General features: G+C 43.8%; 1 protein-coding gene across 2 annotated transcripts in view; it reads left to right on the top strand.

Annotated features, from left to right (window-relative positions):
- The window catches only part of Dock1 (dedicator of cytokinesis 1), a 512,909-nt gene that overhangs the window by 156,920 nt on the left and 330,995 nt on the right, over positions 1-24,994 (top strand). For both annotated transcript variants that reach the window (XM_050136678.1, XM_050136679.1), the window contains exons 24-25: positions 14,567-14,637; positions 17,401-17,507. In XM_050136678.1, the coding sequence (XP_049992635.1) occupies positions 14,567-14,637; positions 17,401-17,507 (178 nt within the window). The remainder of the gene's footprint in view (positions 1-14,566; positions 14,638-17,400; positions 17,508-24,994) is intronic.

Here is a 24,994-nt window from a genome sequence, read left to right on the forward strand (position 1 = left end):
ACACAAATGCTTCGGTTAACTAAATGAATGTGAGGACTTTCTACCTTAGGAGCTGCCTGGGTATTTATTGGATTTGGCTAACTTGGAGTAATTGGGCCTATCATTTGGGGCATCTTATCCATTCTGCTCTATGGTAGCCCACTGTGGGTACCAACCATGGGAAGGATGCTGCAGAGTTGGGTGTAGCCTGTTTCTCCAGGTGTGTGCCATCCATTGATGATAAGATCAGCCTGCACAATGCCACCACTCTAGGCCTTCAGGGCCCCTGTGTCCAGGAATGGTCCCACTCTTCCCTGGCAATTCACTGTCATTTCACCCATGGGAGAGATGACACCATAGATGGGGATGTCTGTTGCCAGCTATGGTCACCTTTGCCACCAGCTTTTCTTTCCTCTGCCCAAGATGTTTGATATGAGGAAGTTTTTTGTTTAGTTTTTTGGTTTTTCTTTTTCTATCTACCTATATTGTGTACATGTACACACACACACACACTCACATGTGTATTGGTGGGGTGGGGGGGGAGTCTCACACTAGCCCAGTTTGTCCCTGAATTCACTCTGCAACCATACAGCCTTGAATTTGTGGCGGTCCTCCAGTCTTAGCCCCATGCATGCTGAGGTGGTAAGAACAGGAAATCATACCTGGCTTCAGAAATACTTCAAATGTCCTAAGCTTTTCTTTATCTACTTTGGCAACACGTCAAGAAATTCCTCTCTATATATTGCAGTCTAAGTTGATATCAGGTGTCTTCCTCAGTTTCTTTCCACTAAGGCAGCGTCTCTTGCTAAACTCTGAGCCCTCCAATTCCTGATAGTCTAGTTATCCAGCTTTTTCTGGGGGGATTCCTTTTTCCTGCTTCCTGAGTGCTAGGATTATAAGCGGCTACCATGCCCACCTGCTTTTTATTGTGGGTTCTAGGAATCCAAACTCTGATCCTTATCTGTGAACTAGGTGGTTTATCCAATGAATCATTTCCCTTGCCCCTGAATACGTCTTTTTTTTTTTTTTTAGTTATTACTTTGGGTGTAATTGTTTTATTCAAAATGTTTGGGGCTCAAATTGTAGCTTGATTGAAAAGGACCCTAGAAATGTGTTAGCGTATGGAAGGGGAGGGTGGTCTGAGATGGGCACTTTTGCATAGTGACTAGGGTTTGGGACATGGGGTAGCTCTCCATCTTAGTTTTCTTGGATTCCTACCATGTTGGTGCCATGGTGGGTTGATAATTAGTGGTGACATTAGCAGTGGATGCTCAGGAGACACAGCTGATTCCTGATGCCAGGCAGCAGCATTGGAACGCATTAGCCAGATGAACAAACTCAGCTCCATTTCCAAGATCCTTTGAGTCATGCAGCTATGTCTGAGATGTGTGTCTGTCACTGTTGGAGACCATTATGTGTGTCAGTCCCGAGCTGTCTAGATGCAGGTTGTGGGTCAGAGTCAGCACGTTGGAAGTTGGGAGCAGAATGTTCTCATACCCTCCAGTTTATGTGGGCTTTTTTGGTTGTTGTTGTTTTTATTTTTGTTTTTTAATCATGATGAAAGCAGCAGACAGGGTAGAGATGGGTACCTAGCCTGGCCTTGGAAGAATGATCTGGAGGCTCCGTTGCCTTCTTGCTTTCATCTCCTCTGCCCTCTGACAATACTTTGTTCCATTTTCCTGGATTTTTCAGGTAGTAAGGAGACCCAAGAGTAATATGCTGTGCTCCCCCTCCGTTCACTGTTTTCAAAACTGCTTCACTGAGGTTCAGGCCTCAGTGGTGATGGTCCAGGACCAGTTTCCCCCTCTGTTCACCTCTGAATTTCAAGTGTGTTTTAGATAGTCAGTTCCCATCACTTGGAAGTCAAGCTTTGCTTCCTGGAAGCTGTCTAGACAGGTACCCAATTTGCACCAATCAGCAGGCCTTCTCACACGATTGCTCTCCTTTTTCTAAGCTCTCCCTAACATGACTGAGCTGGTAGAGAGTTTAAAATGAAAGAAAGAAAAAGAAGGGAGAGGGAGAGAGAGAGAGAGAGAGACAGAGAGAGAGACAGAGACAGAGACAGAGACAGAGACAGAGAGACAGAGAGAGAGAGAGAGAGACAGAGAGAGAGACAGAGAGACAGAGACAGAGAAGCAAGCAGGAAAAGTTGAAAAGTTCAATAATGTAGTTCAGATTTGGCCCTGCTAAATCACACTAATTCCTCTGTTTAGCCTGCCTTGATTACTGGCAAGCAGACCAACAGAGGCTAAGGAGTGAGTGTCCAGGGACATTAGCCCTTTCTGCTCTGGTTGGCCCATTGGTCTTCCTCACTTTGTTTTGGCTCTGCCTCTTGTCATGGGTCTTTTTGTACCTGCCACCTGCAAAGCCTGCCTGCTCTTCTGGGCCACTGTGGCTTTGGCCTGAGTCACTGAGTCATGTTGGCTTCTTCATGCTCTACCCTTGACTCTTCCAGTTTCCCTTCTGCCTGGCACTGGGGACAAGGACCATGTGTAGGTCCCAGCTTTCTGTCTGGTAGAGTTAGAAAGTTGTGTGGGAGACAGGGAAGTGACGTATGCTCACTTAGCCAGGGCCAGGTACAAAGAAAGAAATCGTTATGGCCTGAGCTGACCAACTCTGTCTGGTGTCTGTTGGCTCTGGACTTAGCTGTGGACCTGTGTGCTGTGGGGACCTGGATGTGACACAGCCACACGAATCAGGAAGTTATTGGTGTGTGCGCGCACGCGTGTGTGTTGTTGTGTACTCATTCTTGTTCAAGCTTTTTAATGGACAGTATCCCAAGATGCCGAAAACATTCCCACATAGTTAAGAGCCCCTCTCCCAATGGTCAGTATTCTCAAAAGTGGTATAACCTTTGGATTTTAAGTGTGGGAACATGATGTAGGTTCAGCGAGAAACATTCATAAATTTTTTGTATATTAGATTTTGGTAGCACTCAGTGATAGACTGATATATTTAGGACAGGAAACTCTGGCAGCCCCACTGACAATAGGGCTTGAATACCCCCAAGCATCAGAGGAGAGATGAGGGATGTTGTCAGGAAGGGCAGGACCTGAGGCTGCGGTAGTTTGATGACCAAAGAAAGAGGTGAGAAACTCAAGCTGTGGGTAGTCTAATAGGATTTTCTCCAGCATTCTACTTGTATAGGTTCTGTTCATGGCCCCACACAGCCCCTGCTCTCCTCTGAAGCCTGCAGGCTCCTGTCTATTCCCTGTCAACCCACTGGGTCCAGCCACCTGCCCTGTTTCCAGTGGATGGCCCTGGGCAGGCATGTCATTTCTACTTTTATTTATGAATATTTTCTGATATTTGTGAGGTCTTCCAGAACTAGAACTCTGAAGTCTGAAAGGAGACTCTGTATACTTATATATATTTTAGCTCAAAAATCTACAAATGGAATCATTTTAATATGCGTTTTTCTCCAGAAATATGTAAATTAATAATTACTTCATACATTATTCAAGAAAAACTTATTTTGTATCACCGATAGCTCTTGTAATCTTACATAAAGATATGCTAATGGATTTAATTAAAATAATTATGCTGAATAATGTGGCTGAACTTTACCCTAAAATAGTTTCTATTAATCGTCATCAGTAGTCATATTTTTAGGCAGAGAGACACTCACAGCATTAAACTGATGCTGGGTAGAAAGTGCATTTTTTGGTTTTGTTTTACAGTTTGTATTAAGTTAGCATTCTCATGAGAGGCATGACAATGAAATTATGTGAACTATAAAATTTATTTAATTTTTTTTAACCTCAACTGTTTTATTGATGAGAAAACTTTTAAAAGTGTCTGCTGTCCTTTTGTGGGCCTTTTAATGAGTTCCCCGTTTTTCCCTCCAAAACTTTAGTTTCTGTGCGTTCCTTGTTCATTTGGTTCCCTTTTGATCTCATTTACCTTCTTCAGGGTTTTGACTGCTGAATGTTCTGAATTCCTGATTACTTGGATATTAAGAGATGAACCCAATTTTAGGAAGGACACTTGGCAACCTGACTGTCTCCTCGTAAAAGTGGAAATAGCTTTTCTCTCCGTATGGTCCTTTGTCTTAACAGTATTTCTCTTTCTCTGTTTCCTCTGCCCTCAGTGGTGGATCAATGCACATTCCCTCCCTCCCTCCCTCCCTCCCTCCCTCCCTCCCTCCCTCCCTCCTTCCCCCCTCCCTCTCCCCGTGTGCATATGTGCATGCATATGAATACACCTGTGTATGCAGGTATATGAAAAGTCAGCCTCAAGTTTCCTTCTACCAGGCACACCCACCTTGTCTTTTCATTGCAGCAGGGTCTCTCACTGGCCTGGAGCAAGGCAAATTGACTCTATCAATCCCCAGGGATCTGCTTGTCTTCATCTCTCCAGTGCTGAGATTAGAAGCACCACACCATGATGCCCAGGTTTTCTTTATGATGTGAGTTCTGGCGATCGAACTCTTATCGTTGTGTTTGTACAAAACAAAACAAAAACCGTACACACTTTACCAACTGGGCCATCTTCCAAGCCCTCATTGCACTTGCTTGTGTGTGAAGCCTCAAGTATGTGTTCTGTTCTCGGTATCCACCTGGGCCAGTGGGCCTGCACCCCTGTATTCAAGTGTATTCATAACTGGACCTCTCCATTAGGATGGGCAGATAAAAGCTCCATCGCATTTAAAGAGAACGGCAAGCCTGGCTCGAATGCGCTGCGGTGCTTGTTTAGCTGTATTGCAAAGCAAATAGAAGGAAATAACTGGCCTAAAAAATCGACATTCAATGTAAGTTCCTCTCTGACTTAATGAATAGGAGATGGATAAACAGAAACCCAATCAGTGGGCTCGTCTGAATTCCTGCAGAGTGCTTTTCCATTCTTTGATAGAGCAGGGCATAGAATAAATGGTCCATAGTACCCAGAGCAGGTCAGAGGGTAAGTGGTCCATGGTACCCAGACTCATTGGATGGATCGAGAGAGATATCCCACTCCTCTCAGTCTCTTTTTAGAAACATCCCAAAGGCCTGTTCACCAACACACTTCCCCAACTCCATCGTCCTAGAAATGGGTGAGTGGTCTCCCACTGTGCAAGGTCCAGGAAGCAGGTACTACTATGCAGTGCCGAGGCCACTACTGAGGGGAGATTGTCACATTCTGAGCAGGCTCTTCTCTGTGTGAGTAAAAGCCTTCATTGAGTTTCCTATAATACTAGAAACCAAACAAATCAGAAGGAATTGCAAATCCCTTCATTGCTAGCAAAGAACTCGGATGGACTAGTTATAAGATTTCCAGGGAGTTCAGACTCGGAGTGAAGAGCTCTGCAGTCAGGGTGCTTTCTGAATTTAACGTTTGCCACATCCACATGCTGTCTTGTGGCCACCGTGCTGGTGGAACTGGGCAGAGTCTGTTGTGTACTGGACACCCATTGGCATCCTGGGGCAAGCTTATCTGCTCGTGGCCCTTCTTTCTTCCAATGTCCCCTGGAGTCAGGTCCTGTTAACCCCAACCACTAATTACCACCTGGTAGTATGCTCATATTGCAGATGGTGGATTGTGCTCTTATTCCTGATACTAGGCTGGTGCGCTGCCCTCCGTCTCCCTGCACTGTCTCTCTGTTCACTCTGCTGGGATTACCTGTGAACATTCACCTTTTTTTCCATGGGTGCCGCTTTAGATAAGATTGTGCCCAGTGTCATCTGCCCACAGTGCCACACCCATGCCAGTGTGCTGTGTCTTGGCTTTTTCCTGAAGCAGCAGTCCTTCCAGCTGCCTAAAACCTGCCCTCAGGGCCATGCCCTCACTCTGTAGAGACTTCCAGCTGCCCAAAACCTGCCCCCAGAGCAGTGACCCCTCTCTGTAGAGACGGATGCTTCTGACAAGCTCAGACCAAGTCTCTGGAACTGCACACTCTGGGCACCCCTGGTATTTATTGGGAAGAGGACACACAAGATGTGGTCCTAAACCAGGTGGTTCACACTGGCCCGGGGGTAAGTCAGGGAGGCAGGAAAGCAGAGCTGCCAACTTTGGGAATGTAAGATGTGGTGGTTTTCTCTCTTAACCTAGGGTGTCAACAGGAATGAATGCTAGTGGGGAGGCAGGTGTTGTTTCAGGGTCCAGTGAAGACTGCTCCAGGCTCACATTCTTCTGGGAGCCCCGCTGGTTGGCATTGTCTCATGGTCTTTGAGAATGGAGAACGGAGGACATTATTTTCCCAGGGGATATGAGCAAGCCAATTTTGGATTACTGCCCTTAAGAATGGCTCTAGGTATTTAATTCAGCATTGGAGGGATTGGAATCTAAACTAAGGGTGGAGGCTTAGCAGATTAACTGAGGTGGGGGTTTGCCGTGTGAGCAGGTGTAGTGCATGGGTGCATACCGGAAACCAAAGGGGATGTGCATTTTTCTGAAGTGGGTTCTTCAGGTAAGCTGGAGCCCAGGAGCCTGAGGCAATGCTAACCAGTTTACCCTTATCCCCAGAGCAGAAGATGTCACTATTTATCTATATCTATATCAATATCTATATCATCCATCTATCTATATGTATTTATCTATCTCATATATATGAGATATATATGTGTATATATTGGGTACACACACACATAAGGGTCCTTGGAGGGCTCCTCCGCTTTCCCAGAGAAAAATGAGCATGAGGGGTCAATGCAGAGGTAGAGGCCAGCTAGAAGGTTGAATCGTTGGATGGGATATCTACAGAAGGAAGAAGGTGCCAGGGTCAGGGCAAGTTTAATATCAGGTAGCTCTCTGGTTTTCACAAGTGGGCTGTGAAGAAGGAGGATGCCTGGGCTGATATCCAAGCGCAGAGCCTGCCGTCAAGGCTGTGGAGTAAGCAGGCATCCAAAGCCCAGAAGCTCTTGGGGGCGGAATGAAGCTCAAGAGAAAGGAGTAGTGCATTATCAGAGGTGGAAGGCGGTGAGAGCTCAGGTCCCACAGGTAGAGGGACCCCCACATGTAAGAGGGTACAGGAAATAGGTTGCCACTTAGAACAGAGTGAGAAGGGGTGACTGCAGTGTTCTGAGAATGGTCACATAAGTAGAGGACTCAATTCACAGCAGTTCAGATTTGCGGTCTCTCTTCCCAAGCCGTTTTTCTTGTATGCTAGGAGGTCTCAATGTTTAGTCTGATAAGCTGTATTCTGGTCTAATGGGCTTTGTGAGATCCGCTGGCCTCTGGTGCTCTCCTTAGTAGGTAGCTTCTGTGTGCATCCCTCAGATATTCTTGGGTGGTGAGGCCCAAGAGAACCTCACTGGGGTAGCCTGCCAGGACTTGCCATTCTGACTGTCCTGCTGAGCAATGCGCTGGGTGGCCCAAGGCTACTTGCAGAAGGTGACCCATAAAACCCTGTCTGCTTTGTGACTGTCTGCCGTATCCTTGCAAGTGCTGTTTATGGTGTTGCTGCAGGCAGGGGAATACTTTGTTGGGTTCAGAGTAAAATGCACTGAGCCCATCCACACCTTCCCCCGTGGACGTCCACACACTAAATGAGATACTTTAAAAGACCCAGCAGCCAGCCTTTGCAGATGCTCATTTTTAAATGTCACCATAAATACTTTCTAGTTTTCCAGACCAAGTCTGTGGTAGTTGAAGCAGAACATTTGAAACCAGAAAGAAATGATTTCTATTTAGGACTTTTTTTTTTCCCCCTCAGTAGCAGCACGGGGTTACTAATTGAAAACCCTGGATCCGTTTGGTGTTGCAAGGCAGTGCTAATGCTTACGAAGACCAGAGGGCACCTAAATGTATGGGGGAGAGTTAGGGGACTAGTTGCTCACCAACCTTGTGCATTCTCATGGTTGCAAACATAGTCATGACATGTGTGGAGGTCAGAGGGCAACCTCAGTGTTATTCCTCAGGTGCCTTTCACTTTTTATTTGAGACAAGAGTTCTAGATAGTTTGGAACTTCCTCAGGTAGACTAGGCTAGCTAGCTAGCAAGGTTCTGGGGGGTGGGAGTCAAGTGGTTTCCACCTCCCAAACTCATCATTGCTGGGATTGTAGTCCCTCTGCTAAACTTGGCCTTTTACCCACACTCCCAGGGCCTGACTTTACCTTATTAATCCTTGTAAAAGTTATGGGGACCAAATATGGTGGCTTCAGCAAACCAGCCATGGAGCCAGACAGACAACTCCAGTCCTTACCACTGTGACTCCTGGCAGACAGCTCTGGGCCTCTCACTCTTCCTCTTTTCCATCTGTGCCAACATGCTCAGGGGCGCCCTCCAGAGGTAGTGACCATTTAGTGTATCATTTGGGTCAGTATGCTCATGTTGTGTAGGTTAAGATGCTTGTCATATGATTTGAAGCTGGTTGCGGAGGGCAGGTGCATTCTCAGCTGCCCCTCCGCCCCAATATGCTGTCATGCTAAATATGGACATATATCCATTTAATACATTTCTAATGTGTTTATTTTTGAGACAGAGTTTCTTTGTGTATCATCTCTAATGGTTTTGAAAAGGCCAAAAGCTCATCATAGGTTAGGCTGGGCATTTTTAAGGGTCTCATTTTTTCTGCTTTTATTTTTCCGGCCTTTATGGGGTGGGGTTTCTATTTTTCTGCCAAAGACAGTTCTCCCATAGACAGTTCTGGTACTTTCCACAAAGCCTAAAATACAGGCACATAAAAGAGAGCCAAGCCCCTGTGACTTTCTTCCACCTTCTTTGGCAGAAGTTTCCCAGGACTTTTACGTGCTTCATGATATTTTGACATTTCCGAATGTTTAAAATGCAGTCATAGTCTGTGTGGCCTTCTAGGCTCCTCTGTCTTAGCCCAGTGCATCTGAGATTCACCTGCATGTGTGTGACTATGGTTTCTTATTTTCAATGCTGCGGAGTACTTCATTGTATGGATTCATCTCTTGGGGGACTTTTTGGTTATGTCTTGTTTTTTTGTTTTTGTTTTTTTTTTTATTGATAACCAGTAAGGCCGCTGTGCATGATCACATGCAGGGTTTCTGTATTCTAACACCTAGGGATGCACTTGATGGGTGGATTCTTTCTGTCTCACTGCGTCAAGCTGCCAAGATTGTTTCTAGCCTTGTTTCACTGTTTTTGCACCTCGACTTGTAGCAGGGGCATGCAGTGTGCTGCTGAACACTTCAGTTACCCCCTACTGGTTCTACATGATGGAGTAGTGCCTCACTGGGGGTTTACTTTATATTCTCCTGATGAGTACTGGTGTGGAGATCCTCTCTGCCTTCCCATCCTCCACACACTCTACTCATTCCCTCTTCTTCTCTTACTCCACCCTCCTTCTCACCCCTTCTCTCTCCTTCTCCCCCCTCCCCTTCTCTCTGTCTCTGTCTCTGTCTCTGTCTCTGTCTCTGTCTCTCTCCCTCCCCCAAGCTGACCTTGATCTTGTGCATAACCTTGAACTGCTGATCCACCTACTTTCAGCTTCCAGATTCTGGGATTCCACCACGAAGCCCAGCTTGTGCTAAGCATCTTCTCAAGTGTTTGTTTTTCATCTGTACATTTTCCCTCAGAGAAGTTGCCTCTTCCAATCTTTTGTGCTTTTTTTTTAAAAAAGTGCAGAGTATTGTTTTCTTATCAAGTTTCTGATCCCTTTGAACTTGCTGGATATGAGGAGTCCCTGCCAGATAGGGATTCATAGCTAACTTCCCTCTGTGTATGGCTCCTGCTTTGTTATCCAGACTGTGCCTTTGAGAGATGTGGCTCTTTGTTTTGAGTCTTTTCTGTTACAGTCTGTGCAGTTACTATTGTGTGTGAGAAATCTTAGCTTGGCCCGAAGTCACAAACCTCTTCTTGTGAAAGTTTCATAGTTCTGAGTGTTTTGTCTAAGGGCGACGATGCATTTAAAGTTTGCCTTTGTGTCTGTGTGGATCTGGAGTAAGTGTGTTTGGAGATGCTTTTGGAGAAATGGTGCCTTTGTTACAACGCCTTTGACCATATCCGTTCAGGGAGATACTCTGCCTGTTTGGGGGAGGAAAACACCAATTCCCATTGTGTCATTCTGCTCTCTTCTCCATTTGATTCTGAGCCTTCCCACAGTTCCTTGAAGTAATTGACATGAGTCAGATGGCGTCAGAAACAGGGCTATCTGTAGCACATGTGCTACTTACAGTCACAGACACAATATGGCAGATTCAAACACGGATGTTCAGGAACTTTCCCCAGTAGGATATAGCTGAGGGGAAGGGTCTCCAGCTTCCCCCGAATTCACGTTTATTGGTAATGTTCAGTGCTCACTGAAATCAGACCAAAGTCACTAATGCCTGGATTGTCAGTTTCTTCCTCTGACACCTCTCACTTCTGGCCACATAAAACTCTGACAGAGTTAGATAAGAGATGTAAGGGTTGCTGGGGTCGCTGTGGTGGAGTATGTTCCTTGGGCACATGCTCAGGTGTGCTGCTATACTTAGGTCGTATGGTATTTCCATTAAAAATTTTTAATTACATTTATCTATCTACCTTCCTACCTGTCTGTCTGTTTGTCTGTCTCTGGAGAGACAGATGGGGGGAGGGGGTGTAGGGTGTGCACTCATCCCAGGGAGTATGTGTGGAAGTCAGAGTAGAACTTACAGGAGTAAGTTTGTAAGTTCTGTCCTCCTATCAGGTGGGCCCTAGGGATTGGACTCAGGTCATCAAGCTTGGTGACAAGTGCCATGACCCTGGTAAGCCATTTTTCCAACCCTTTTCTGCTTTGAACTTTTGGAGAAAACTTTGTACTGATTTCCATAATGACTGATGTTTTACAATCTTCTCAGCAGTGCTTTCTCCGCATCCTCACCAACATTGCCTCTTTTCTTGATGGCAGCCATGCTGACTGGGGTGAGATGAAACTCAGAGTAGTTTTAATTTTCATTTCTCTCATGACTAAAGATGTTGAACATTTAAAAAAAATACATATTGGGCATTCATTTATCTTCTTTTGAAAACAATCTTTTCATTTCATTAGCCCATTTGTTGACTGGCAGTTTTGTTGATTGGCAGTTTTTTGTTTGTTTGATTTATCACAATAACAAGGAAATGGAACCAGCCATCAACAGATGAATGGATAATGAAATTGTGGTTTATATACCCAGTTGAATTTTATTCAGTAGTAGAGAAAAATAAAATCTTGAGTGTTGTCAGAAAATGAATAGATCCAAAAAATATATTAAGTGAAGTGACCCAGAATCAAAACCACAAATATTAAATATTCTCTCCCTATGGGGATTCCTCCAGCTTTGTGTGTGTGTGTGTGTGTAGGATTGAGTGTGGACAGACGTATGCTATGAAACCACTTAGGAAACCGGAGAAAAACAGAATGAGGAGATTTTGCGCCAGTGGTAGGAATAGAGTAAGGAGGCCATGGGGCCAGAAGAATGGGGATCAATCTGGGGGATGGCAGAAAAATAGGGAAGAAAAGTAATAAAAATAAATTTTGTTTGAAAATGCTGCAATAAAATTTTATATTGTGTATACTAATTTTAAATTTTAAATAATAGCCATGAGTGGGCAGGTCTTAGCATGGTGAATGTGATCTCTGCTCTTCCTCTCTGAGGTGCTGGACTTTAGGACAGGTGATAGACTCTGCTCTTACTCTGTGAGGTACTGGGATTTGGGGACAGGTCTTCTTAACTTCTTTGTGCTTTGTGCCTCCCTTTCACCTGAGAAATTGTCACATGACCCCATTTTGTGGGAGAATACAAGCATGCAGATCAATCAGGTACTGAGGATACAGCCTTAAAAATTTGTTTAAAAACAACTATTGGATATACATTGAATTTTACTACTTATCAAAGAGAAAAGCAAATATGTCCATTAATGATAGAGATGCTTGTTTGTATATCTCAATATTCCAAAGAGAGGCCAATGAGATGCATACTGAAGAATGATAGTAAGAAAATATCACTAGTCTTTCCTTCCTGTCACTTAAGCCATTGTATTTCTGTAAAGGCAGAAACTATTATTATGGTAAGAATACTGTGATTCATTAACGTAGATTATTTGGGATCTGAAATGGAGAATTGGGCAGGGGGGCAGAACTCCTTGTCAACGTCTGGTGTGATAGCATGCACAGTGCGCAGTGGGCATGGTGTGTGTGTAGATCCAGGGCTGCAGTGAAGTCCTGAGGTGTGGCACGGGCAAACATTGCTGGCCACACCCAGGCACATTGCAGGCTTAATTTTGAACCAAGTTCTGATCCTGTATGTTCCCCAAACTTTGACTGTGGCCTGACTTCTCAAGCCCTCCATGTTCGGGTGCAAGGACCCAGACAGAGTGACTACCTATAGATTAGAAGCTGGAAGACACAGAAGTGAAGGGCTGAGGTGACTGGAAAAGATGAAAATGGTCTTTCACGAAAAGACACAGACAGCAGGAAGACATTCTTGGAGCAGGACAGAACTGCTGGGAACCCGCAGTGGATTTGGTATAATCGTATTTTTCTAGGTGATTGGTGTGAGTTTGTTATCTGAGCATTGTTTCAGTTGAAGAAGACAAACATTTCTGCTCAGCTCAATTAGTTTTACAAGCAGTGCTTATTGGTGTTCATTGCAGCTACCCTTTCTCCCCTTTGGCCCTATAATGTTGTTCGTATGCGTGTTCAAAGAGCTGATCATTTGTGTGTGTGTGTGTGTGTGTGTGTGTGTGTGTGTGTGTATGTGTAGTTGGTTTTTATTGAGCTCTACATTTTTCTCTGCTCCCCTCCCTGCTTCTCCCCTCCCATTCAATCCTTTCCCAAGGTCCCCATGCTCCCAGTTTACTCAGGAGATCTTGTCTTTTTCTACTTCCCGTATAGATCAGATCTATGTAAGTCTCTCTTAGTGTCCGCATTGTTGTCTAAGTTTCTGGGATTGTGGTTTGTAGGCTGGCTTTCTTTGCTTTATGTTTAAAAACCACTTATGAGTGAGTATATGTGATAATTGACTTTCTGGGTCTGGGTTACCTGACTCAAAATGATGTTTTCTAGCTCCATCCGATTTCCTGCAAAATTCAAGCTGTCATTATTTTTTCCTGCTGTTCAGTACTCCATTGTGTAAATGTACCATGTTTTCATTATCTATTCTTCGATTGAGGGGCATTCAGGTTGTTTCCAGTTTTTGGCTATGACAAACAATGCTGCTATGAACATAGTTGTGGCACAGTTGAGTATCCCTTGGATATATACCCAAAAGTGGTATTGCTGGGTCTTGAGGAAGGTTGTTTCTTAATTTTCTGAGAATTCATTACACTGATATCCAAAGGGGTTGTAGCAGCTTGACCTCCCACCAGCAATGCAGGAGTGTTCCCTTTTCCCCACAACCTCTCCAGAATAAGTTGTTATCAGTGTTTTTGATTCTTACAGGTGTAATTTTCTCTGATGACTAAGTGTGTTGAATAATTCCTTATGTGTCTTTCAGCCATTTTAGATTCCTCTGTTGAGAGTTCTCTGTTTAGGTCTTTACTCCATTTTTTTATTGGATTATTTGTTCTTTTGTTGACCAATTTCTTAAGTTCTTTGTGTATTTTGAAGATCAGATCTCTGTCTGATGTGGAGTTAGTGAAGATTTTTTTTCCCATTCTGTAGGCTGTCGTTTTGTCTTGTTGACTGTATCCTTTGCTTTACAGAAGCTGTTCTGTTTCAGGAGGTCCCATTTATTAATTGTTTCTCTCAGTGTCTGTGCTGCTGGGGTTATATTTAGGAAATGGTCTCCTGTGCCAATGCATTCAAGAGTACGTCCCAGTTTTCTTCTTTGAGGTTCAGTGTGGTTGACTTTATGTTGAGGTCTTTGATCAATTTGGACTTGAGTTTTGTGCATGCTGATAGAAATGGGTCTATTTTCATTCTTCTACATGTTGATATCCAGTTATGCCAGCACCATTTGTTGATTATGCTTTCCTTTTTACATTTGATATTTTTTGCTTTTTTGTCAAAAATCAGGTGTTCGAAAGTGTGTGGATTAATATTCGGGTCTTCTATTCAATTGCATTGGTCTTCCTGTGTGTTTTTATGCCAATACCAGACTGTTTTCAGTACTGTAACTCTGTAGTAGAGTTTGAAGACAGGGATTGTGATGTCTCCAGAAGTTCTTTTATTGTACAGGATTATTTTGGCTCTTCTGAGTTTTTAGCTTTTCCATATGAAGATGAGTGCTATTCTTTAGAGGACTGTGAAAATTTTTTCTTGGATTTTGATGGGCATTGCATTGAATCTATAGATTGCTATTGGTAAGATTGCCATTTTTACTGTGTTAATTCTACCTACTCAAGAGCGTGGGAGATTTTTCCATTTTCTAGTGTCTTCTTCAATTTCTTTCTTCAAAGACTTAAAGTTCTTGTCCAACAAGTCTTCCATTTGTTTTGTTAGAGTTGCTCCGAGATATTTTGTTATTTGTGGCTACTGCAAAGGGTGATGTTTCTCTGATTTATTTTTCAGCCCATTGATCATCTATATAAAGAGGAATACTTTTTTTTTAGTTAATCTTCTATTTTTTTTAAAGCATGCGGACACAAAACAAATGCCCACTTTGGGGGGATAAATGGTTATTTTGTTCATTTTTTTGTTGTGGCTAAGCCTCATCTGGAATCCATCTTTTCCTCTCAGTTTTTCTGTGCAACTTTATAAGAATTACAATATTAAGATTTGTCTGCCTTAATTCTGCTCACCCTCACTCTTTCTGGTTTGCAGGGGGCAGCACTGAAGTACTTGCCCACGATCGTCAATGATGTGAAGTTGGTGTTTGATCCCAAGGAGCTCAGGTAACTGTCCTGGAAACAGACGTTTGTCATGTGCAGCTTTCTGCCAGAGCATTGAGTCTGGAGGATGCTCTAGGTTGCCGCTTCCCTACAGAGGTCAATTCCCTGGATTGTGGGACATGGATGCTGTTGATTTGCCTTTCTGTGGAGAAGGCTTTACCTGCCAGCAGGCACTATTTTGTTCTTCTTGTTTTTGGAGAATGGTTCACAGTACAATGGGACTGTGACCCAATGTTGTCTTAATTTGCCTATTTGTTCCTGTGATTAAAAAAAAACCTGATGAAAGCAACATGAGAGATAAAGTGTTCACTCTGGCTCATAGGTCAGGGTACACCCTGTCATGGCAGGGAAGTCAGGGCAGCAGGAACTATAGGTGTTGTGGCCTTCAATGTGGGGCTCACCACAGATGTCGCCCCTAGCATGGAGCCATGACAGACCTTTGAGGCTGGGCATGTTACATCCACAGCCAAAAAGCAGAAGGCAAGGAATGCATGCTCATGCTAGTTTGCTTTCCTAGCTTGATACAGTCCAGGATCCCCTGCCCAGGCCATTGTTCCACCCCCAGTTAGACCAGTCTTCCCACCTTTCACCTCTGTTAGTGTCACTAGGATAAATCCTATAAGCATGCTCAGAGACCATCACATAGGTCATTCTAGCTCCTGTCCAGCTGACAGTTAACACTAACCAACACACCCTAAATTTCCCTCTCTCTTTCTCTCTCTTTCTCTCTCTCTCTCTCTCTCTCATTTCTTATATGGGACCTTTCTTCTCTTGGTAGCGCTGCTTTATTATACCACGGCACTTTCTCTCCCTGAATCCTCCTGAATCAGTCCTAAGTATTGGGCTCTGAGCCACAGGCCTCAGGGTCAAAGCTGTCATCTACTATAGTGATGATGATGGTAATGATGATGGTGGTGGTCAGAAGTTGCCGTGTATGATGATGACAATGAGGAGGAGGATTATGATGATGGTGATGATGAACCCTCTGAGAAGATGGTCACTGGTCATTCAGAGTGGAATATTAGTCTAGGTACCAGATTTCCCTTCTTGGTATATGCCGCCTTTCAGTGTTCTTTACTCTGTAATCTGCAAATTGCATGGCTTTCTGTCAAGTGCTTCGATGGGCGTTTAGCCTTTGATCCCACATGTGAGCCCAGCAGCCCAGTACATCTCTGCTTTATGTTTGTTTGAGGTTTGACACAATGAACTATGTGCAGGAAATGGCACCATTTCTGCTAACCAGACCCTCCAAATATCCATGAGAGGACATTTGTCCCTGAGGGGCCATTTTTCCTGCACTTTATATCCACCCGAAGCCATTAATGTCTTGAAATTGAAGGACAAGGGGCTCCTGGACAGCACTCTCTATGATTTGCCTGAGATTTAGAGTCCATCAGGGGCACACTTATTTTCTACTTCCAGGACCCTGACAGTTGGGTTCTAGCTTAGCAGGCTCCTTATGATGAAAGAGAAACCTTTGTGACCCAGGTTTGTCCAGTCTCCAAAGTCCTTTTCTTGGAGGGTGGTTTTTAAGGGTGGCCCCTGGACCAGCAGCACCCATGGCCCCTGTACTTGGCCCTGAGCTCTTCCTGAATCTTCTTAGTTAGACATGGCTGCCTAGTGCCTGGTTTCCATTAGCCCTCAAGGGATTCCAATAGATATTTGTGATGCCCAGGGGTGGAGACAGCGAGCAGAAATGGAGAAGCTTGTCTGGTAGAATCCAGAACCATAGCCAGGCCTGTCCTTGTGAGCCAGTGGAGGGACATCATCCCTGCATGTGATGGACAGTTTTACCATTTGCTTGGAGCTCTGAGGAAGACCTGTTTCCCCTGGGTCACCTCCCTTCATCCTCTGCTCAGTACCTACATGTGCCTCATTATTAATGTGTTCTCTACCATTTTTACAAACGATACTAAAATCACACACACACACACATTCACACACACACATGCTTCAGGTAAGCATTGTTTCTTCATGCTCAGCTTCTGAAATTAAGGTATCTTGTTTTCTTGATCTAATATCTTCTTCTTCACAGCAATTAGGAGTCACTTTCATGGCATACCATCCCGTGCTGGCCCATCTTTTATTTAAGCCACAGCATGCACCTGCTAGGTGCTCTTTCATACAGAGTAGACCGCACACAGTCAGTCAGTCAGACTCTGTGACAGGGTAGAGCACTGGTTTGATATGACCCTAGATTAGTTTGTCCTTGGTAACTCAGTGGGCTAAGTGGCTCAGAGTCAATGCCAACTTAGTCTTTTTGATTACAGGGAACATTCCACTAACTGATTGTGTCCAGGTCTTCACCATTGTCGAATATGCTAAGATATTTGGGCAGTTTCTCCTCTTTTTTGAGTACTATAAATAATGCCACTTTAAGTCATGTACAAGTTTTGTATATGTGTACATTGTACATTATATAATATACAATACATGGTAACGTGTTTTTATATTTTCAGGAATTTCTCAAGTGTCCATACCCCTTTCCTTTCCTACCAATATAGCCTGAAGGATCTAATTTCTTTACATCCTTACCAGCACTTAGCACTGTATGTAATTTGGATAGTAGCCCCCCAAGGCTTTAAAACACAGATTCCCAGGGTAAGATTTGGGCCTAGATTTTGTTAAGGCCTTTGTCAAGCTTGGTCTTGACATTTCGGGGCCATTCTCTACCCTGATGGATGAATCTGCACCACCTTGGGGACAGCATGGGGTGCTGGGGCTGGCTATGCTTCTGAACCATGTCACTTGCATTTCTCCTCATAGCAAAATGTTCACGGAATTCATCTTGAACGTTCCTGCGGGCTTGCTGACTGTCCAGAAGCTCTACTGCTTGATTGAGATTGTTCACAGTGACCTCTTCACTCAGCACGGTGAGTGGATCCCTGGGAATTGGGAAATCGTCTGGTTGTTCAGGCAGTTCTCTTAGTCAGCCCTAAGGAGGAGAGGTGGCTTGCAATTAAAAGAGCTCGGTCGTTCACTCTAGGCAGGGCTCAGGCCTTTCGAGAGAATGGCAAGTGTCGCACCGTCTAGGTAATAGGCCGTTGAGAGTGGAGGTGAGAACGAGTTGTAATTTGGGAGCACATCAGAGCCTTGTACAATCAGCATACATTGTAGCTCTTAAAATGTGCGATTGTCTGTCCTGGGGAGGCAATCACTTAACATCCTTGAGATGATTGCAAGGGGGAAAAAATATCTAGTTTTCTTTAAATTTAGAAGTAATGGCTCTATCCTATCCTAACTTCTGGTTTTTGACAGGGTTTCCTCAAATTCTGTTCAGAGTCAGTAGGGCCCTAAAGACGCCGGCATCCCAAGGAACCTTCTATTCCTCTTCATTAGCTTCTCCATCCTTTTGGCTAATCATTTTCTATTTGGACAGATTGAATTAATATTTTACACCTGCCAAGCAATTTTATTGAAAGCTCAGAACCTTTGCATAATCTCTAACCGCCCTCATTCATGGGAGCCGACTTGAGGTCTACTGGGTGACAGCCTGCCTGTGTAACACAGATTTATTCTCTTCTGTTTGCGGGCTCCATTCTTTTCCTCTCTCCCCAGGCACAGCGCTGTTTCTTCTTCTCTTTGGGCTCTGTTGGGGATGGAGCAGCCCTGGAAGGGAAGTACCCTCTGAGTTTGTCCTGCTGAACCCAACCAGGAGCTCAGTGCTCCTGTGTCAGCCCCTGTGCTGCTGTGTGCCTTGCTGGTTTTAGTTGTCTTTTCTGATTTCACTCTTAAGAACGCACTGGAATGTGTACTTGTATGGAGGGGGAAAAGAGTGTTGATCCTTTATCAGGGTGGGAGTTCTCCACCCTCTCTCCCCTAAAAGGGTGAGACCAAATGTGGGTGGCTTTCTGAAGCGCCTTCCTTCTCGCTCCTCTCTGGGGCAGAATCCCTTTGTTTTATTTATAAAAGTCCCTATCGTCTAAAACTGGAATCACACGCTCTCAGTTGAGCTCTCAGTTCTGTTTCCCGTCATTCAGGCTTTTAGTCAAGGTCTGGGTCTTGAATGGTGTGATTGCCTAGGTGTCTTCAAAAGCTATTAGATGACATGGGCCCATAGAAAGCTGCTTATTAGAAGGTTGGGGACATTGCAAACAGGTGTCGTGGTGACGACTACTGAAGCCAGAACAAATGCGTCCCTGTCCCAATTTATATTTAAGTCCTATTAGGTTCATTATTGGTGAAATGTGCCAACACCTTCCCCATATAGATCTGCATTCTCCCTTCATTAGCCCCAAGCTCCGACATAATTCCACCCATAATCCTCTGCCCCTCCCAACACTCACACAGGCACCTGGCACCCCTCCTTTTCTTGTTGCTGAGATAAAACGCCTTAACCAAAGCAACATAGATGAGAAGGCGTTCATCTCAATGATGGTTCAAGGTTCCAGTCCTCTTGGTGGAGAGTTTGTAGCAACTGGTGATGTTGTATCCTTAGTGAGGAAGCAGAGATGAACGAGTCCTGGGACACAGCCCATTTTCTCCCCTTCGTGTAACCTAGGACAAGTCCAGAGAACGGTGTGGGTTTTTCCATCTCATTTAACCCAATCAATATAGTCCCCTCATAGGTGGCTTTAGTTCTTGTCTCCCAGGTGATTGTAGGTCCTGAATTTGATAGTTAACACTTACCACCAGACCCCTCAAGCCCTATGCCGCCCTGCCCCCCATCCTTCTATGTCTCCTTTTCTATTCCTAGCATATACCACCCCACTCACACAGCACGGCTTCCCCAGGCATCAGCAATGCCATCAGCGATATCTTCGCTGAGTGAATCTGTGTTGTCGACCGAACAGAGGTAGCCTCCCCATTCTTGTCTGGATTATGTAACTTATCTGGGGATTTTAGGAACACTGCAGTAGGACTGTACGCCCACGATAAGTGGTGTAAGTGTTCAAAGAGGTAAGTGCTTGAACATAAACACCAAGAGAATCACAGGAGGTATTTGGAAAAAAAATACTGCCCCTGGCTACAGTGAGTCGTACTAGTGGCTTCTCTGCTGGCTTTGACAGGTGTAGAGATGTGTTTGGGGAAGGACTTCCGTGTGAAGGTGTGCTGGCCTCTGTGCAGGCTCCTGGAAGGTTCCATCACAGTCAGCATGAGGCCGTCTTGTCCATAAATACCTCCTTTCTTCCTTCCTGGTTTTATTTATTTGTTTTTGGTTTGAATTGACACAGTTGATTCCATTTTGATTCTAAAAAGGTTCACCTCCTCCCGGCTTTTTTTTTTTTTTTTTTTTCCTTCTAGAAATATTGTTGATGAATGTATTTAGAATCTGGCTATCTGTCACTGCTGGGGTGGACATCTCAGCCATATCAAGGCAAAAGTGACTGGTGATGTACAGTCAGGGTCATACTCATATCGGCCACACTTGAGCAATACAGAGGCTTGGGTACAGGTCTCAGTTGTGTCTTCCTTGGAATCCTTGGTTAAGTTCGGCCTGCCTATCATGCAGGTGCTAGAGCATGGGGAATGGGCTGGGTTGTCCTTTTAGGAGTAGTGATTCTACAGCATGGTGACACACGGCAGGTTGAGAGTTAGTGAGAAATCAAAACAACGTCCACCGGAACAAAGCAAATCCCACTTTTCATGGCAATTTGAACTCGGAAGCATGATGTCTGTCTTTCAGATTATACTAATTTTAACCAAAGATGGTCAAAGCAAAACTAGTCCCGAATTATATAGCTTATTGTTCCTGGGAAGTTCTGTTAGGGGCCCTCCCACCCGTGCCCTGCAGGTGAATCTGATTCTAAATGTCTCAGAGATGAATCAAAACTATGGGTGAAAAAAGACATAATAATCGTAGTTTAAAGTTTGATGAGAGTTTGGCAATTGACATGCTTTAGTTATTTTTATTGCACATATCATTTTAAGATAATGGTCATGACTGACAGCCTCACACCAGGACTTTCAGGCTTTTATAAATCTTATATGATCTTTAGAACATTTGCATTAAAAATAAATATCAAGCATCTTGGAAAAGTAATAGTCGTTTATTTAGCCAGAGTTCTAAAATAATCACTCAAAAGACTTTAAGACAAATATGTACTTAATAAGCCTCCACTTTTGCACATGCCTATCATCCTAGCCCTCTGGAGGCTGAGGCAGAAGGACTGACACCCACATCCAGACATCTGCATTCTAGGCCAGTCCGGATGACAGTGAGTGGGATGACATCCAAATAAACAACCAAACACCAAACAGAGCCAGCCAGCCCGCCAGCCATACACACAGAACAACACAGCAGCAGCAAAGGCCACTTACAGACGCTCTTAAGATTCCATGTTTTAGCCTGACGGTGGTGGCACACGCCTTTAATCTTAAGCCTCTGAAGCCAGAGACAGGAGGATCTCTGTGAGTTCCAGGCTAGCCCAATCTACAAAGCGAGTTCCAGGACAGCCAGGATTGTTACACAGAGAAACCCTCTGTGTTCCGGGGCTGGAGGTGGTGGGTCGGAGTTCATGTTTTAATCAAAAGTATAATAGAGATACCGGAAATCATCTTGATAAAACACAAACTTTGGGCAGATCTATGTCAAGGAAGCTTGTTGGTTTAAATACTCGGAATTGGATTTTCTTTTAAATGTTTTTTTTTTTTATCAATGTTTAATTTTTAAAATAATATGTTATGTATGGCTTAAATAAATTACAATTACCCTGATGTCACAGAAAATTTTTTTATATGATTCAGTTTTCACAAACTAAGACTTCCTTGGACCTTTTGTGTTCTTTTTTTCTTTTTTGAGGCAGGGTCTCTCTATGTAGGCCTGATTGTTCTGGCATGAAACTCAGAGATCCTCCTGCCTCTGCCTTCCGAGTGCTGGGAGTAAAAATGTGCCCAACCACCACTCAGCCTTCCTTAGACTTCCTGCAGTCTGGTGAAATCTTTTTTCCTGTCATTTTTCCCGGCTTCCCTATGTAGAACAGTCCAGTCATTCTTCTTTTGTAGAACAAGGTTTAAGTTTTCATTAAAAAAATCCTTTTCATACAAAATCCCCTTTTAATCCCTTTGAACCAAAATATATCATTTTACTTGTAGGTGTAACTTTCTTTGCTTCTATCTCAAAAATCCTGTTTTCCTAAATTTTCAAATTACAGCATTTCTCAAAATGTTCGGATTTACATAAAAATTGTCCCTTTCTCAGTAGTTAAAATATGCCTCTTCTGTATTCTTTTATATGTAGTTACATGTGTGAGCCAGAATTTTTCCACTCTTCATAACCTATAGCAAGAAGTTAGACAGGAAAATTTACTTTCTTATGCCCCTAACTTATAAAAACATATTTGTTAATGAACCCGATGTCTTAGTTTCTTTTCTGTTGCTGTGGTACAATACTCTGAGTAAACCAGCTTAAAGAGAAAAGATTTGTTGAGCTCAGGAGTCCAGGTTATGGTCCATCATGGTAGGGAATTTGGGACTTTGGGAGCTTGAAGGAGCTGACCGCATCTCATCCACAGCCAGGAGAAAAGTTTAGTGAACGCGAGCGAGAGAGCTCAGCTCCTTGTCTCCACTCTCACACTCTTGTTCCTGCCCACACCGATTAATGTAATCAAGAGAACATCTTAGAAGAGGACTGGACACTGAAATCTTCTCTTCTGTGTATTTTTTCCTCCATTACACTTATACTTGTGCCTTTTGGTTTCTAAGACAGGGTCTTAATGCATCCCAGGCTGGCCTAGAAGTCAGATTCTGTGCTGGGATTGTGGGCTTGAAGCATTGTCCTTGGTCTATTTATGACCATAAACCTTGAACAGAGGTCAACATAACCCTGCCCGGCCATTAAAGTGTGCTTGCGAATGGTCCAGAAGAAAACTTTATTTTTAACTTACCAACAATTGTTAAGGCAGAGAAATACAGAAAACAACACACTGTTTATAGATTTGAGTCTGCGTTATATTAATGGATATAATATGGAACTAGGTTGGCCCATTATATGGTTGAATTTAGAGACTTTCGTTGGCTGTCTCGGAACAGCATTATCTGGTCAGGCTGACCCCAGAATAACTCGGATTATAAAGGATCTTTTCTCTGCAACCCTTTCCTTACTCTCCACTCTTGCAGTCTCCGAGTTCAAGAGCCTGTATTTTACTTAGGACTAACTGAAATTTTTAAAAAAAAGTTTCAGGCAACATTGAATAATAAAATTATTTCGCCAGATGTGTGGCATGCTTCTGTAATTCGTATCACTTGGCAGGTAGAGGAAGTTCAAGGTTATTCTTAGCTACATAGCCAGTTTTAGCCCTTGGTTGGCTATGTGAGACTTTGCGAACAAATGAATACACAGAAATTTATAGAAAGTAGATAAAAGTCAACATGCACATGTATGAAAGAACCATATTGAAAATTGGCAGGGGAGACAGAGAGATGGACACATTTTAAATCCTTCATGCACGAATCCTGAAATCATAGTATAAGAAGACTCTTAGGAGGACTCACAGGAATTTTTAAAATATGTATGTGGATCAAACAAAAATGTTATAGCACGCAGTTAACTGATGCAAGAGAATTGTTGCAGACGTGAGACCAGCTTGGTTCATCACACCAAGAACCTGTCTCTAAAGAGAATCAAATATTTGGAACCAAAAGAGATTTTACCATAAAAAGGCTCTAAGGTGATACGTTAAGCTCAGTTATATTAAAAAGGGAAGGAGAAATCCCTGCTGGACTACAGTGTGCAGGGGCCATGGGAACCTATTCCAAACTATTCCCAGGAATTCTGGGTCTGTATTAGTAGGTTTGGACTAAATTCTGCCCAAAGCTGTTACCAGGTGAATTACTTTGACCCAGCTTTGCTCACGGATCTTTGTATATTTGCAGTAGCCTCTTCAAAGTGTTTTGTGATAGTTAACATCAGACAGTCAATGTGTGCGTGAGTAAGTGCGTGCGTGTGTGTGTGTGTGTGTGTGTGTGTGCGCGCGTGCATGCGCATGTGTGTGTGCAGGTATATATGTTCATGTCTACGAATGTCTGTGGAGGCCATAGGTCAACCTCAGATGCTATTTCTTATGATACTGTCCACTTTGTCTTTTTAAGTAGATTCTCTTGCTGGCCTAGAACTTGCTGATCTGTCTAGATTGGCTGGTTAGCAGGCCCTAGGGATCCACCCTTCCCTACCTTTCCACTGCCAGGCTAACATACCATGATCCTATATGCGGGTTTTTAGTGTGGGTTTTGGAGGATTTCACCCAGGTCCTCATGCTTGTATAGCAAGCTCTTCTGCTTCATGGGCCATCTCCCAGCCCCAGGCATCGAGCAGCCATGCCTCAAATCCCTTCCTTCATACCCTCCTGGCTTCACTTGTTTTCTTCGGCTTTTCATCGATGTGAACATTTCCATTCTGCTTCGCACAGCTCCTGTTTTCCACACAGCCCCTGAGTGTCAAAGGTCAATGAATGAGGAGCACTCTGTAAATTACCGGTGAACTGTCCTTGACCTTCCCTGAGTGCTGGTGGGAGGAAGACCTTATTTACATGTCTTTTGAGATTTTATTGCAAAACTTGTACATGCAAATGTGGCTCGAGCTGAATAAGTGCCTAAACATGCAATCTTCGGTGCAAAATATTTAAAGCAGAATTTCTCCTGGGGATATGTTTTAGGGGAAACCCTCCTCCTCCCTGAAACTTAGTCTCTTTCTTCAGCTACTAGGAAGTTTGAAGAGGACGCTGCCGCTCATGGCTGCTGCTCATCTCAGCCTGGCTGTTGGCTGTTGGATGACTACATGTCTTCCATTTGGCTGCACTATTTCTTTCTGCTCTGGTTTTTATACACTGTCTTGAGTCCTCTTTGAGCCAAGCAACATATAAATAAATTCATAGTGAGTTAATATTATTACCCTTTCAAATAATCCATCTTTTAAAGTATGATTTCATAATTTGCCTCTGTCTCTCTCTGTTTCTCTCTGTTTCTCTCTGTTTCTCTCTCTCTCTCTCTCTCTCTCTCTCTCTCTCTCTCTCTCTCTCTGTGTGTGTGTGTGTGTGTGTGTGCGCACATGAATCTGTATATATAAGTGTAAAGGCCAGACATCAACATCAGATGCCTCCCTCCATCACCCTCAACCTTGTTTTTGGAGACAGTCTCTCACTGAACTTGGAACTTATTTCTTCCATTATATGGTTCATTAACCCCCCTCTTCCCCCCCCAGGTAGCTTCCTGCGTCTGTTTTCCCAGTTCTGGGATTGGTAGGTTAGGTATATGTGACCATGACCAGTGTTTTATGTGGGTGCTGGATCCTCACACCGGCAAAGCAATCACTTTACTGAATGATCCACCTCTCCAGCCCTGTCTGTAACAGAACATTGATGTCCGTAGCAAGTTGTACCCAGTCCGATAATGACAAGTGTCAAGAATGTAAAATCCAAAATGA

The sequence above is a fragment of the Alexandromys fortis genome, unplaced genomic scaffold (genome assembly GCF_014885135.2).
Source record: "Alexandromys fortis isolate MF-2015 unplaced genomic scaffold, M_Fortis_MF-2015_v1.1 scaffold_3, whole genome shotgun sequence".
NCBI classification, from domain to species: domain Eukaryota; kingdom Metazoa; phylum Chordata; class Mammalia; order Rodentia; family Cricetidae; genus Alexandromys; species Alexandromys fortis.